This window comes from Neltuma alba, unplaced genomic scaffold (assembly GCF_004799145.2).
Source record: "Neltuma alba isolate B1F8T4 unplaced genomic scaffold, ASM479914v2 tig00011142_pilon, whole genome shotgun sequence".
NCBI lineage: Eukaryota > Viridiplantae > Streptophyta > Magnoliopsida > Fabales > Fabaceae > Neltuma > Neltuma alba.
The window spans coordinates 46,528-60,866 of NW_021635877.1; the positions used below are offsets into that span (position 1 = coordinate 46,528).

A 14,339-nucleotide genomic window follows, 5' to 3' on the forward strand; every position below is an offset into this window, starting at 1 on the left:
AAAATGGTCTCACCACAATGTTAATATCATAGAAAAATGATTCCTAATTAAATTTAATCATTTATTTATCTTTGTTTACAAATTTTCTGTGCCAGGATACTCCCTATAATGAATATATTTCATTTTTCAGCCTATGTTCTATTATTTATAGGATAATAAAAATAATGATTAAAAATAATACAAATATATAATTTTTGAAATTGATTTTTTCAAAATATCTACACACACCTATATTCTAAATATTATACTATACATATAGACATATGCTACATATACTACTACATATCAATTTATTTTTATTAATAAAACAATTAATAGCTTCCAAATGAAATGTAATACAAGAAATTACATGTATAATATATTAAATATCCTAAAATTAATGATATAATAACAAAAAGAAAAAAATACTGAATAAAGTTCTCAAGTCCACATAAATATAAGGTAAAAAAAAACCTTCATAATTAAATATAGGGTTAAGATGCATCCAACACCCCCAAGTATTTTGCCAAGTGCACCCAGTGGCCTAAAGTAATTTATGGTGCAATTTTGCCCTCAAAGTAATTAAAATGGTGCACCGGTATCCCATGCTAACAGATCTATTACTTTGACCGTTAAATTGATGAGTCAGCACAAGTTTGACCAAAATAATCTGACGTGGCATGTCTAATAAGCAGGTGATGTGGAATTTTTTCAGGGTTAAGGTGTATCCAGCACCCCCAAGTATTTTTCCAGGTGCACCCAGTGGCCTAAAATAATTTATGGTACAATTTTGCCCTCAAAGTAATTAAAATGGTGCACCGGTATCCTATGCTAACAGATCTGTTACTTTGACTATGAAATTGATGAGTCAGCACAAGTTTGACCAAAATAATCTGACCTGGCATGTCTAATAAGTAGGTGATGTGGAATTTTTTCGTCTGCCACTGCTTTGTTTTCTCTGTTCAATAAATGCTCTCTTCGGGTCTTGGAATTTTTTTCAGAGCAAGAAATTTTTTCAGAGATACTCCTCTGGTCCTATTTATAGGGTAGAGAGAGAAGATATTTTTTGGTCCTATTTATAAGGCACTGAGAGAAATTTTTTGTACGAATGTACAAATTTACCCCTCATTTATTATTGTATTGACTTTGTTTATATGAGGTATAATGTATATTAAATAGGGATAAAGTTGAAAAGTTATTAAAATTTAAATGAGAGTTAATGAAATTTAAGGTTTTCCTTGGTCTGTGTGAAAATCCTAGAAGTGCCTTATAAATAGGACCAAAGGAGTAATATTCAGACAAAACAATGGAATTAACAAGAAAAGCCATGTCACCTGCTTATTAGACATGCTAGATCAGATTATTTTGGTCAAACTTGTGCTGACTCATCAATTTCACAGTCAAAGTAACAGATCTGTTAGCATAGGATACTGGTGCACCATTTTAATTACTTTGATGGCAAAATTGCACCATAAATTACTTTAGGTCACTGGGTGCACCTGGAAAAATACTTGGGGGTGCTGAATGCACCTTAACCCCAAAAAAATTCCACATCACCTGCTTATTAGACATGCCACGTCAGATTATTTTGGTCAAACTTGTGCTGACTCATCAATTTAAAGGTCAAAGTAACAGATCTGTTAGCATGGGATACCGGTGCACCATTTTAATTACTTTGAGGGCAAAATTGCACCATAAATTACTTTAGGCCACTGGGTGCACCTGGCAAAATATTTGGGGATGCTGGGTGCACCTTAACCCTTAAATATATTCAAAGCCTTTCAAGAAGAACATGAAACATGCATTCTTTTATTAAAAAAAATCAATATTTCATATTTTTAGCTAAAGAAATTTAACTAATATAAATTAGCATTATTTTTTAAAATACATGAATTCTGAGGGAATATTTATTTCTTTTTAATAACTATTATATATTTAATATTATTGCCCTTTTGGATTTCAACATCGTCAAAACATAAATAAAATGTAATTTTAATATCATGATTTTTTTATTAATGAACTTTTAATTTGGGAATTTGCTCTAAAAGAATTGAGTCTTAAAAGATTTATATTTTAATTACTTTTTTCTTCCAAATCATTTATACCCGTCCCCTTTTAATCCTTTATTACAAAAACCAAATATTAACTACGTAGTTAGCCAAAAAAACGTCGTCTGCAACATTTCAATTTTCATATTTTCATCCATAATGTTAATGGATATATATATTTATATATATATATTTTCTGGTTAAAGGTATGCCCTCTCTGCATTTTCATGAAAATTATTGCAGGTCCATTAAACACATTAGAGTTAGTTTCTTTTTAGGTTGTTAACTTGTTATATCTACTGTGAATACAATTACGTAATATAATATACTTAACTAGTACTACTCTATTCTTTATTATAAGAAAATTAGCAACATGTCTTCACCTTTAATAACAAACTCAACATATCAAAAAATTCCTAACTAAATATACTAACGTTGCTATAAAAATTAAAAAAGAAATTAAGTAAGAGAATGCACCTTAATCAGATCAATAATCAACCTTCAAGTTGGAATAAAATGCAGTACACCACAATACAGCACACACCACCAATATCTTACTGGAAGAGGAAGGAAACAACTGAGAAAGAAGAAGAAATGGCCAATATCTATGGAAGAGGAAGAATGGACTAAGGAAGAGGAAAGAGTGGAATGAGGAAAGAAAGCAACCATAGTGAAAAAAATCGGAGCATGCAACAATTATATAGACCATGCAACAATTATATGAACCATGCACTTATTACTCCCACATACCCTTTTTCTTCTTTTATCACTTCAAGTTTCAGCTTTACACTATGCCTTCACAAGCTGAGAGGACCGAACAAACAACACATGGCGAATCTTATAGATTGATTTGACCAAGCTACAATACAAGTGATGGAAATATCAGGAGAAGGCACGCTGGAGCACTTTTTGAATGAGGACAAAACTGAAGTTGTTTACGCGGTGAACGACTTCCAATTTTTGTAATGTCACATTCCCAAAGCTGTTCTTGGCGTGAACGACTTCTCTAGAAATTTAAAATCATTCTCACCGTGAACGACTTCCAGTGACATATTTCTGGAAATACTTCCCACCATGTAGCATTTCGATAATATCTTGTACTGTTTATAGTATCCTGGCAAAAAAGCCAGGACTCATCTGATGCGGTAAGATGGAAGGTTGAGGATTTGGAGAAGTTGCTGGAACGCATAATGGCTGTCTTGTCTCCTTGCGATGAGAATGGGGAGGCTATGATTAAATGGATGGGGTTAAAAATGTCACATTCAATATTCATCAACCAAAAGGAGTCCTAAGAAAATGAGTCAAATAATCTCAATATCCTATTGAAAGAATCAGAATAAAACAGAAAATGCACGATTGGTTTATGAATTTTATTAAAAGCAACAGCCGCGACATGATGAGATGAGATAATATTATGGCCTGGAGGGGAAAACGAGGGGCGAAAACATTTACTTCCTACTAGATTTACCTCAAATGAATGATAAATGATGTAAGTGATTTTCTTCTTATATATAACTTTAATTCTATGATGCGTTCCATTTTGATTTGATTCCCAAGAGGGAAACCCTAGAGGCGAATTGAGGCAAATTCCTGGGCCGTAATTTGTCACTGTTTTTAATAGAAGCATAGGACATTTGCCGTGTAGTTGATCTCGTTTCTTTAACCAAGATGGAAGATACTACTGTTTTTCCTTTTTTAACAGTTTGCTCCCATCGCATTTGGCTTTTGTTCCTTTCTTCGTTAACACCATATTCATCAAAATTCCCCCAATGCCACCTGACAATCAAACTCATGCCTTTGGTTTTCACTTACTGGTGACAATATCTAGCTTCTTCCCTTTTGAGAAGCCATTCATTTTTCTTCGACCTTCCCTTTTCACTACCAACATTAATTTTGAAAACACCAAAGATCCAACTTGGAAAAGGATGTTAATATCCGAGGACTACGCAGGAAAATTAAAACCCCACAAATGATGGTGCCGTGAAAATAAGCATCCTCAAAGCCCTCTCCCATCGTCCAGACTTCAAACATAAGCATCATCAAGAGACGCGAATGTAAAACATCAAGCAAACCGTGTTCACTCAACTAATGCCCAATAACGAGGCGATCCTGAGGTTGAACTCGGAAGAGCGCCGTGCAATTAATTCCCATCGGACTACCTAACGTTTAACGCTTTTTGGTTAACTGAAGCAGACCTGACATTATTTAGAGATTCATAAGCGTCTTTTAAGGAACGCACAAACATACAACAGTTACATCCCCTCACATTAGACAACATTCTTACTTACACACGCCCGAGCTTAACAAATCAAAAACCAAAGGCAATTTGATCGCGATGCACAGGAATTCACAAGTGCGCAACAATTCACAATCTACATTGTAACCAAGCCTGACAAGTACGTGGCAAGGTGAAGAACTGGCCAAATATCATGGGCGAAAACTTTAGGACGAACTACACTTATATTTAATGGCAACAAAATGTTAGCCAAATACAAATTAGCGTGGCCGCGCACAAGAATAAGAGCTAGACATTGCAAGCTTGACACATTTACCCAATTCTAAAACCAAAACACAATCATTTAAACGGCACATCTGTTCCATAGTATTTGCCTATCATAATTAATCTAAGAAGACAACTAAAATTTGTTTCTAAATGAAATAAAACTGAATAATAAACTCTTAACAGCAGCCATCCTCCCTTCCCAGAAAGATACAGAACAATTCAAGCACGTTCCCCACGAATCCTTCTAGCCAGCTGGATATCCTTAGGCATAATTGTGACACGTTTGGCATGGATGGCACAAAGGTTAGTGTCCTCAAAAAGCCCAACTAGGTAAGCCTCAGCTGCTTCTTGCAATGCAAGCACCGCATGGCTCTGGAAACGGAGGTCAGTCTGCCATCGCAGAACGCGGAACTGTCAATATCTTCCAAGAAGAGATAACATCTTAGGAATGCCAACGAGAAATATTCACGATACCTTGAAGTCTTGAGCAATTTCACGAACAAGCCTCTGGAAAGGGAGTTTCCTGATCAAAAGCTCAGTACTTTTCTGGTACTTCCTAATCTCACTGTCATCACAAAAAAGAAAAATTCAGACACATACAAAACAAACCTAGTATAACAACAAACAGCTTCACTCATCATGTGTGCGCGTGCTCTCGCATGACGAAACACATGTATCCACGAACAACTCACCGAAGAGCAACTGTTCCAGGGCGATAACGGTGAGGCTTCTTCACACCACCAGTGGTCGGTGCCGACTTACGGGCAGCTTTGGTAGCAAGTTGCTTCCGGGGCGCTTTTCCACCGGTTGACTTGCGAGCAGTTTGCTTCGTACGGGCCATCTATATAAATTAGAGCAATGAAATCATCGAATTGTTACGCTAATAACAATGAACAACAACCCATTAGAATAAAGAGATGATATTCCATTCAACAAAAATGAAGCAATCAACACAGCAAAGAAACCCGAAAATTAATGCTTGAAGCCTAACCAAAGAACAAATGATGGAGCAATCATACGACTGAAGCACTAATAGAAGAGAAGAAGGGACGAATGAGAAGCGAAACGATAACCACAAGGCATGGACCCGACCAATCGTAAGTCTAAATCAAACACAAAGTCGCGCGCCCAATTACCGAACACAGGTTAATTAGACGGATCTCATAACTGAGTCAACGACCAGACCAACATAGCAAGCAAACCACAAAATTTCTAGGAACATCTACGAAGAAGACGATGACATGAGAAGAGATTGGAGAAGAAATTCATAGAACCTCCTCGAAACACGTACGCCGACTTCTTCACAGTAATTCCGAAACCAGATTATTAAAGATTCAATTTCAACAAAAAGGAACTCAAGATTATAACTAATACAAACGCCAATTCTAAACCCTAATTTCCTTAATCCCAAAAGAAATCTTACCTCGAGCGCGCTTACCCTCTCTCTCTCCTCCTTCTTTGCTGAGTCGGTATGAGAAAAATCAAAAGTTTCCAACGGCCGTGTAGCTGCAGGGTATTAATAGCGTGTTAACAAGGGCAATAGAATGATCGGACGGATAAAAATCATTATCCGTGTGTTTTATTTATCAAGAATCCGACGGTAACTACAGTGCTCTTCTGTGTTTTCTGGGGCTAAATTAACGGCTGCGATTTCATTAAAGAGATAAGACGCGGATCGTGATTTAGGATTACTCGCTTCTTATTGGTTATTCTAGTGACACTTTTTAGAGTCGGAAAAATTATTATTATTATTTGGCCGTGACCTTTTTATCGTTATTGTATATATTTATCTACGATCCGCAATTTCAATACATTATACATCCACATATCTATCGGTAGCAAAAAATTACAAAAAAGATTTGGAACTAATGGAAAATTACAATATTCGAAATTTATAATAAATTATAGGTAAAATATATTTTTAGTCATTTAACTTTACACAAGGTTTCATTTTGTTTTTTTAACTTTAAAAAGTAAACTGATAAACTTTAAAAAGTAGTCCTGAATCCTAAAATTATTAATAAAAAATAATGATATTGAGCTTTTGAATACTGATAAATTACTAAATATTAAGATATTAAGTTTAATATTCAAAACAACATAATTGTTACAAAAATCATCATTTAAAATTATTAATTTTGAGAATTAAAGGACTAAAAGTATATTTTTAAAGTTAAGGAATCAAACTGAAACTTTACATAAAGTTAGAGGATTAAACATATACTTTAGCTTAAGTTATAAATACCAGTGTCTAACTCAATAAATTATAAATATATCCAATTTGGGGTGAGTTTATTTTTTTAATTAAAACTATTGAATGATTATGGTGATGAGAGATAATATTATCTACTATAAAAGAATTGTTTACATAATCCACAGAATAACTCTACCTATGTGATACTACCTCTAGTCCTAATTATAAAAGTTAGTTGATTAATTTAAAAAGATTAAGGAAATAAGTTAAGTTAGTTATTTGTAATAAATAGATATTGTCTTTTCTAAAATATCCTTACTAATCAAGTGTGTTGGCTAGAACTATTAGTATTAGAAAGACTACTTAAAAAAATATATGAATATGATAAACAAAATAGATTGAGGTCCTATATTTATGACCAAAATAAAAGTCAAACAGGTCTTATATTAAAGACAAAAGATAGCAGTAAATAGCAATAACAATTACAATGATTTCATGATGTATAAAATGTTTGTAACAATTTTATGATTTAATTTTTGTTATATTCATAATCATGTTGGTATTAGTTATATGGATAATTAGGTTTATCGGAGGTAGGGGTGTTCACAAGACAGATCGGGACCGGGACAGGCCCGTCCCGGTTCCGTCCCGATGAACAGTAACGGGACAGATTTTCTGTCCCGTGTCCCGGCCCGTCCCGGGGTTGTCCCGGTCCCGGTCGGGACGGGACAGATCTGGGACGGGACCGGGACGTCCTGAAATTTTTTTTTAAATTTTTTAATTTTTTAATTTTTTTAAAAAATCTTATTTTTAATTATATTTTTTTGAGCTTAAATCTTATAAAAACATCTCTTTTATTTGTTGGGCACTCTTAAACAAAAGCTCAAAATATTACATATAATAGTCATTAAAACTCTAAACAAAAGCTTTAACACAATAAAAACTTACTAAAAATTCTAATCATCAATAATCTCAAATCATTAACAAATATAAAAACTCTAAATAAATATCCATAGTTCCATACAATAGTCAAATCTTAAAAAAATATGAAAAAAATGATATTATATAAAAAATTAAAAAAAAAACCGGGACGACGACGACGACCCCCCCCGTATCCTGTCCCGGTTTGTCCCGTCCCAAAAATTTCGGGACGGATCGTCCCGTCCCAATAAGACCGGACCGGAACGGACCGGCCTTGAACCCCTAATCGGAGGCACCAATGAATGAGGCCGCTAATAAAAGGGTTTTACAGTATATTCATCTGAGTAATAATGTACGGTGCTTTATTTTTTGGGTTAACAATTGTGGTTATGCCCGAATAAATGCGTGAAGCTTGTATTTGCCATTCAAATTGCAATGCCAGCAAAAGACTACGCTATCTGGAAATTCATGCAAAATACTATGTACAACTATTTAATATAAAAGTTAATTTAATATTTAATTTAATTTTAAATATTATTTTTGGTATTTAATATAAAATTAATTTAAAATTTAATTCAGTCTTAAATATAAAACTCCAATCTAATTTATTTTTCATATTTATCTATTTTTTCTTAAGGTAGTTCTTATAATAATTACAAATGTTTAGAGTTTTATCTAATAGTAATTCTAACTCATAAAAATGATTATTAATAATATTTTAGGAAGAAAATATCTATTTATTCTAAATAATTAACTTAATAAATTTTTTAATTTATTTAAATTAGTCTATAAGCCAACGTGCCTGAAATGCATCTTCCTGTTTTGGTCCTGACAAAGTCCTACTTGGCCACATGTTTTTTGGGCTTTTGGATCTGGTTTCACTGTATCTTATTTGTTCAGTATTTGGATAGAAACTAAACTTTGATTTTAAAAATATTTTTACAGTTTATAAAGTAAATATGTAAAGAATTTTATTTCGTTTTGTAAAAAAGTATTAAAAACACTTTAAGGATTGCCAAACACTTTTTTAAATTAATTCTGGACTGAATTGTTGGCTCTTAGAATAAAATTACTTCGCAACAAAGCGAATAATATACTAAGGACCATTGATTTCCTGGAGGATTACAGTGGTTTTGATTATTTTTGCTCTTCTAGTTTCGAACTTTCGATTGGCCGTGTTATTTGCTGCTTAGGGTTTGTTTTTAATTTACAAAGGCATTTTAGTCTTTTCCACATAAAAAATATACCAAATTCTTTTAATACGTCAAATCCATTTTTTAAGTTTTAACAGCTTGTTGGAAAATTATCTAATTATAAATATAAAACCCCAATCTATTTTCTCATCAATTATTTTTTCAAACTAATTTTAATTCATTTCTAACTAATTTATTTAACTTACAAACTAATATATAATATAATATTATTCAAAAGTATTGATGTTATAAAGAAATATTTTCAAAAATCATGTCACATTTATTTAATTTTAAATGATTGACGTCATAATTAAATGATTAATGATTAATTTGGCTTCCTCAATTTAAGTCTTACAAGCAGCAAATCCGTCGTCACATTTGAGCGAAAGAAACGGAAGTAAAAAATAAGAGGTCAACTCGATTTCGCACCCAAAACTTCGCAACACATATAACGAGCGCTAAGCCCTTAGCTGCCAGCCAATGAATTCTGGGTTTGGCTTCCCCATAATTCGATACGTCTGATCTAACAGACGATAGGACGACCCCAAACCGTGACAGCGATGAACAAACCGTTACCATCACCTAATATACATTGGCCACATTACTCCTACGAGAGTTGTCGCTCCATTATAAAACGCTCATCCACGAATAATACAAATAACGACAATTCGTAGTTTATTCTAAGCCATTTTAGGTGCGTAACAGAATCAATTCGTAGTGTACAGAATAGAACTACTGCTGGAAAGTGGGTTTGGAACAAGCTACACTAAGATTAGATGGCAACAAAATGTTAACCAAATACAATTTAGCTTGGCCGCACACATAAGAACCAGAAAGTCCAATTTTAACACATCTACCGAGTTCTAACATTAAGCAAAACACGATCCCTTTAACCATTGTATCTTTTACACAATATCTGCCTATCACAAATCATCTAACCCAACAGTGAATGCCTTCAAAAGGCAGTAAGGCACAGCTAAAATTTGTTTCAATCAAATATAACAGACGAATAAACACTTAGCAGCCATCCTATCTTCACAACTAGCACAACAACTCAAGCACGCTCCCCACGGATCCTTCTAGCCAGCTGAATATCCTTAGGCATGATTGTGACCCGTTTGGCATGAATGGCACAGAGGTTAGTGTCCTCAAATAGCCCAACCAGGTATGCCTCAGCTGCTTCTTGCAATGCAAGCACAGCATGGCTCTGGAAACGAAGGTCAGTCTGCCACCACAGAACCAAATACGATCAATATCTTCACTGGACGCCAAATATTTAAAGAACAATAACAACAAATAACCACCGTACCTTAAAGTCTTGAGCAATTTCACGCACAAGCCTCTGAAAGGGGAGTTTCCTAATCAAAAGCTCAGTGCTCTTCTGGTATTTCCTAATCTCACTGTCATCACAAAAAGCACGATTATCAGCCCTGGAAAATACCAAACTTAAAATAAAACGACATAACCCCAAAAAAATTCCCTTCACCCACCGAAGAGCAACTGTTCCAGGTCGATAACGATGGGGCTTCTTGACACCACCAGTGGTTGGTGCAGACTTACGAGCAGCCTAAAACCATGATGAATACATTGGATAAGAAGACTGTAATACAACATATAAACCTATCGGAAATTTTCTACATAATAATACCGATGTAAACAAACCTTGGTGGCAAGTTGCTTCCTGGGGGCCTTTCCACCAGTAGACTTACGAGCAGTTTGCTTAGTACGAGCCATCTGGAAGAAATACGATCAAAAAATTATGAAACTAAATTAAATTCAAACCGAAATTATCCATAAAATATTCAAGATTCCAGCTACAAGGGGGGAAAAAGTCAACACGAATAATGCAAGAGAAGCCAGCCACAAGGGAGACTACAGAAGCAGAAACCCCAAAGAAATCATGCATCACATGATTTTAAACCCTATGAGAAGAAAAACTTAAAGGAACGGGGCAAAATCACAGGAAGGAATAAACAAAAGCAATCGTAAGTCCACGTCAAACACAAACACGCCCACAGAATCACACATTACGAATTGGTAAGACGGATCTCGTCAAAATTTGACCCTTGATTAATGCTATTTCTCCCTTAAGCCAGAAGGAGAATTAAATACATATATACATATATATAAAGAATAAGTTCATTCAGTGCAGATGACCTAAAGACAAGAAACGTGCATAATTCTAAGGCACGCACACTAGTAAGATATGAAAAGAAGAGCGATTGAGCGAAGAAAATTCCACCGTTCAACTAAATGATCTAATCTACTCAACATCCGCGCGCGGATCTCTTCAACGTAATCCAAGAATCGAGCTACTTAACAGTAGATTGCAAGGAAAAGGAAACTCCTAAAATTGTTGCCAAACAACGACAACCTTAAACCCTAAATTCCTCAACTGCAGAAATAATCTCACCTCGTGCAACAAGCGTCTTCCTTGTCTCTTCCTTCCTGCGTCCCTCGCTGAATCTGCGTGAGAAGAATCAAAAGTTTCCAACGGGCTCCAACCGATGAGCTATAAATAGCGTGTGATAAAGGGGACACGAAATGATCGGACGGGTAGAAATCAGTATCCGTGTGTTTCCTTTGGCAAGAATCGGACGGTCGCTACAGTGCTTCGCTGTGTTTTCTGGAGCTAGATAAACGGCTGCGATTTCATTACAGAGATAAGACACGGATCGTGATTTATCATTGCTCGCTCCCCATTGGTTGCTTCCCTCGTCACCGTTAGAATTGGTAAAAATATGATTATAATAATCTCGCCTTGCTCCGTAAAACAAGCGAGGGGTGGTATGAAATAACGCTGCATTGACTTTTTAATTAGCGTAACTTACAGTGGGCGCTTCTAAAAGGCCAGCACGTCAGGAATTTTTTCCAGCATGCGCCTCCAACATCGTATTGCGTTTTTCCTTTTCTTATTTTCCTTCTTCTGTTTTTCATTGGGCTGGCTCAGACACGAGGCCCATAAGCCCAAAACAGGAAAAGTGCATTGAATGCATGTAAATTGGTTCTGACATTTAGGAGCATTGGTTAACCCAGTTCATCTAAAAGCTAAAAGCTAAAAGCAAAAACAAAAAGGCGAATGTTTGCCATTCAAGAGCCTGTTTGGTGGAATAGCAGAAGTAGTTTTCAATTATAATTTTGAAAATATCATATAAGCATACGACAATGGTTTTATTTTACTTAGATAAGTGTGCTTATTAGTACTTTTTAAAAGTAATTCCAAACAAAGAAGTGCCATATCACTGCCTAATTGTGCACCATAAAGTGAAAGTACAGGCTGCAAGAAATTCCTCACTTCCCATTATACCGAGATTATCAAAGAATTAGGATAAATTCAATACTTTAAAATATTTTATCATACATTCAGTATTTTAAAGTATTTAATTAAAATATTTTTTAAATACGCCAACACCTTAAAATATTTTTTAATACATCTAATAACTTAAAATATTTTTAAGTGCGTCTAACACCCAGAAATATTATCTAGTACATCCAGTATCAAAGCGCCAAAATACTTAATGAACCCGAGAAAATACTTGCATCTTAACCTTAACTGTAAGAAGAAGAAGCAATTAATTAACAACGACCCAGTTCAACCTCAATATAAATCTTCATCAATATCATTAATCAATATGTATATGCGAAATTTAGATGAAATTATACTATTCATATTTATTTCTTGGACTCCATACAAACGAAACTCGATCTATGTCTAGAAATTTTGCCACTTTATATTGCATTTTTTAAACGAAAATAAATAGTCAAAATATTCTGACAACAATTACATCATCAGAGGCATCTTTTACCATCCAATGCCACCTTGAAATTCATCACTGCATTTCCTTCTTTCTTCAATGTTTATTTCTGTGCCGTCCGATTCTGCTCGAAAAGGGGGGGAAATAAAACTTTCCTGACTCCTCTTTTACATTGATATGAACAGATACAATATAATTTGAAACTAAATATTAGCTTGCCACGCCCAAACACCAAAAAATACTCATCAGGCACTGACCCGAGGACCAACTATAAGAACAAAAGTATAAACAACCAACAAATACAGCATAGACCAATGGAGCAGAGGAATCGAACTTGAATCATGGCAATAGACCAAGCAGAGGCACCTATAACCAACAAATTTGGTCCATATAGTGCCAGCCAAAGCCCCACCAAGGACTTCCTGTGATGATGACTATAAAAGTCCACCGGTATTTTTGTCAACTTTCCTGTCAAGCTGAGAATCCTCGGCCCCTGCCCAAAGCATGAATTTTTTTAACTTCTTTCTAATATTAGGTATCACTAAAGTGTGAAAGGAGTCAGCCACTACGAAGTGCGTAGCAATCTGAACAACGGCAGTACGAACGGCTCCAGAAGCCGGTGCAACAGATGTGGGGCAGGTGAGGCAAGCAGAGCGGCATACACTGCTCACTTTCTTCAGGTGGGCAGTAAAAAGAGATTGCTGACCGGCAGAAGATGAATCTGTAGATAATACACATCACACAGAAGTTGGTTCACCCGCACATAAAATAGTCAAAATTGAAGTTTTGCAAAAATTCAAATTATTTATTTTTTTTTAAAAAAAAACCCACTGATCCACCAGAAGCTAAAACCAAGATACCTTAAAATGAGCCGCCGCAAAAATGGATCGGTTATCATTTGAGCCCATACTAAATCCAAGTTAGTGGTTGATGAGCATAGAATTATTTCCCACTCAGCAAAGGCATTAGCAAGAATGGTCTCCGCTTGATTATAGACATCCTAATGTTAAACACAACAATGAGTATGCCAAGAATCAAGGTGCGCTAAGAGACATCAAGGACTACTCAGATCAACCAACCTTGTCAACCTCACTCGGGGACAGGCCAACCATCTGGCAAAATGCTGACAGAGGAGCAGTCAAGAAGAACGTAAAACTGGCTTCCGTTATGCAAATGCACATCAGATGGATTCTTGAAAACTGGCAATAAAGGTGAAAGAAAAAAGAGCAGCTGTCTCCCCCCTTTCTGCACCACGTAAAACCTGCAATCAATTATGTCTATCAGGATAACTCTGTAAAGGATTCTCCTACAGAAATACACAAAGGACCAACAATAAATCAGGTCTCGAGATGCCCATGCATGCACACCCACACCCCAACAATACATCAGGACTCAAGACACACAAAATAGTCTAATTCAATGTTCAAGATGTACTAGCTCCATCAAGATAGCGTCAAAAGCATTCCTCATCCCTAATCCACAAAGATGCTGCTTTGACATTCTAGCAGTTGTAACTTAGCCAGGAATTTACACTAAACTTAGCCAGGAATTTACACTAAAACATTTAACTCAAGTATCTGTCTATTTCGCTCCTCTAACTCTACTGAGAGAAAAATCTATGCAAATCAACATGGCATTTTTCCTTTGAAATGCTAAGACAAAACCTGATCATAGGCAGGAAAAAAAAATACAAATTTTATTGTCTGTTGGAGAGGGGAAATTACTCATAGGTCCCGGTAAGAAAAA

The 14,339-nt window shown here is 35.2% G+C and overlaps 3 protein-coding genes across 3 annotated transcripts; all 3 read right to left on the reverse strand.

The window, feature by feature from the left end:
• Window positions 1-4,452: 4,452 nt before the first annotated feature.
• Window positions 4,453-6,042, reverse strand: LOC114761866 (histone H3.3). The gene is made up of 4 exons (XM_028951319.1): window positions 5,954-6,042; window positions 5,223-5,371; window positions 5,005-5,095; window positions 4,453-4,920 (listed from the first exon to the last, which is right to left on the reverse strand). Exons 2-4 carry the CDS (start codon window positions 5,369-5,371, stop codon window positions 4,750-4,752), a joined length of 411 nt encoding a protein of 136 aa, XP_028807152.1. The 5' UTR covers window positions 5,954-6,042; the 3' UTR covers window positions 4,453-4,749.
• Window positions 6,043-9,661: 3,619 nt separating this feature from the next.
• Window positions 9,662-11,338, reverse strand: LOC114761867 (histone H3.3). The gene is made up of 5 exons (XM_028951320.1): window positions 11,252-11,338; window positions 10,501-10,572; window positions 10,329-10,405; window positions 10,148-10,238; window positions 9,662-10,063 (listed from the first exon to the last, which is right to left on the reverse strand). The coding sequence occupies exons 2-5, from the start codon at window positions 10,570-10,572 to the stop codon at window positions 9,893-9,895; spliced, it is 411 nt and encodes a 136-aa protein (XP_028807153.1). The 5' UTR covers window positions 11,252-11,338; the 3' UTR covers window positions 9,662-9,892.
• Window positions 11,339-13,149: 1,811 nt separating this feature from the next.
• LOC114761862 (uncharacterized) lies at window positions 13,150-13,767 on the reverse strand. Its single transcript, XM_028951316.1, has 3 exons — window positions 13,673-13,767; window positions 13,454-13,593; window positions 13,150-13,314 (listed from the first exon to the last, which is right to left on the reverse strand). The coding sequence occupies exons 1-3, from the start codon at window positions 13,703-13,705 to the stop codon at window positions 13,152-13,154; spliced, it is 336 nt and encodes a 111-aa protein (XP_028807149.1). The 5' UTR covers window positions 13,706-13,767; the 3' UTR covers window positions 13,150-13,151.
• Between the last annotated feature and the right edge of the window lie 572 nt (window positions 13,768-14,339).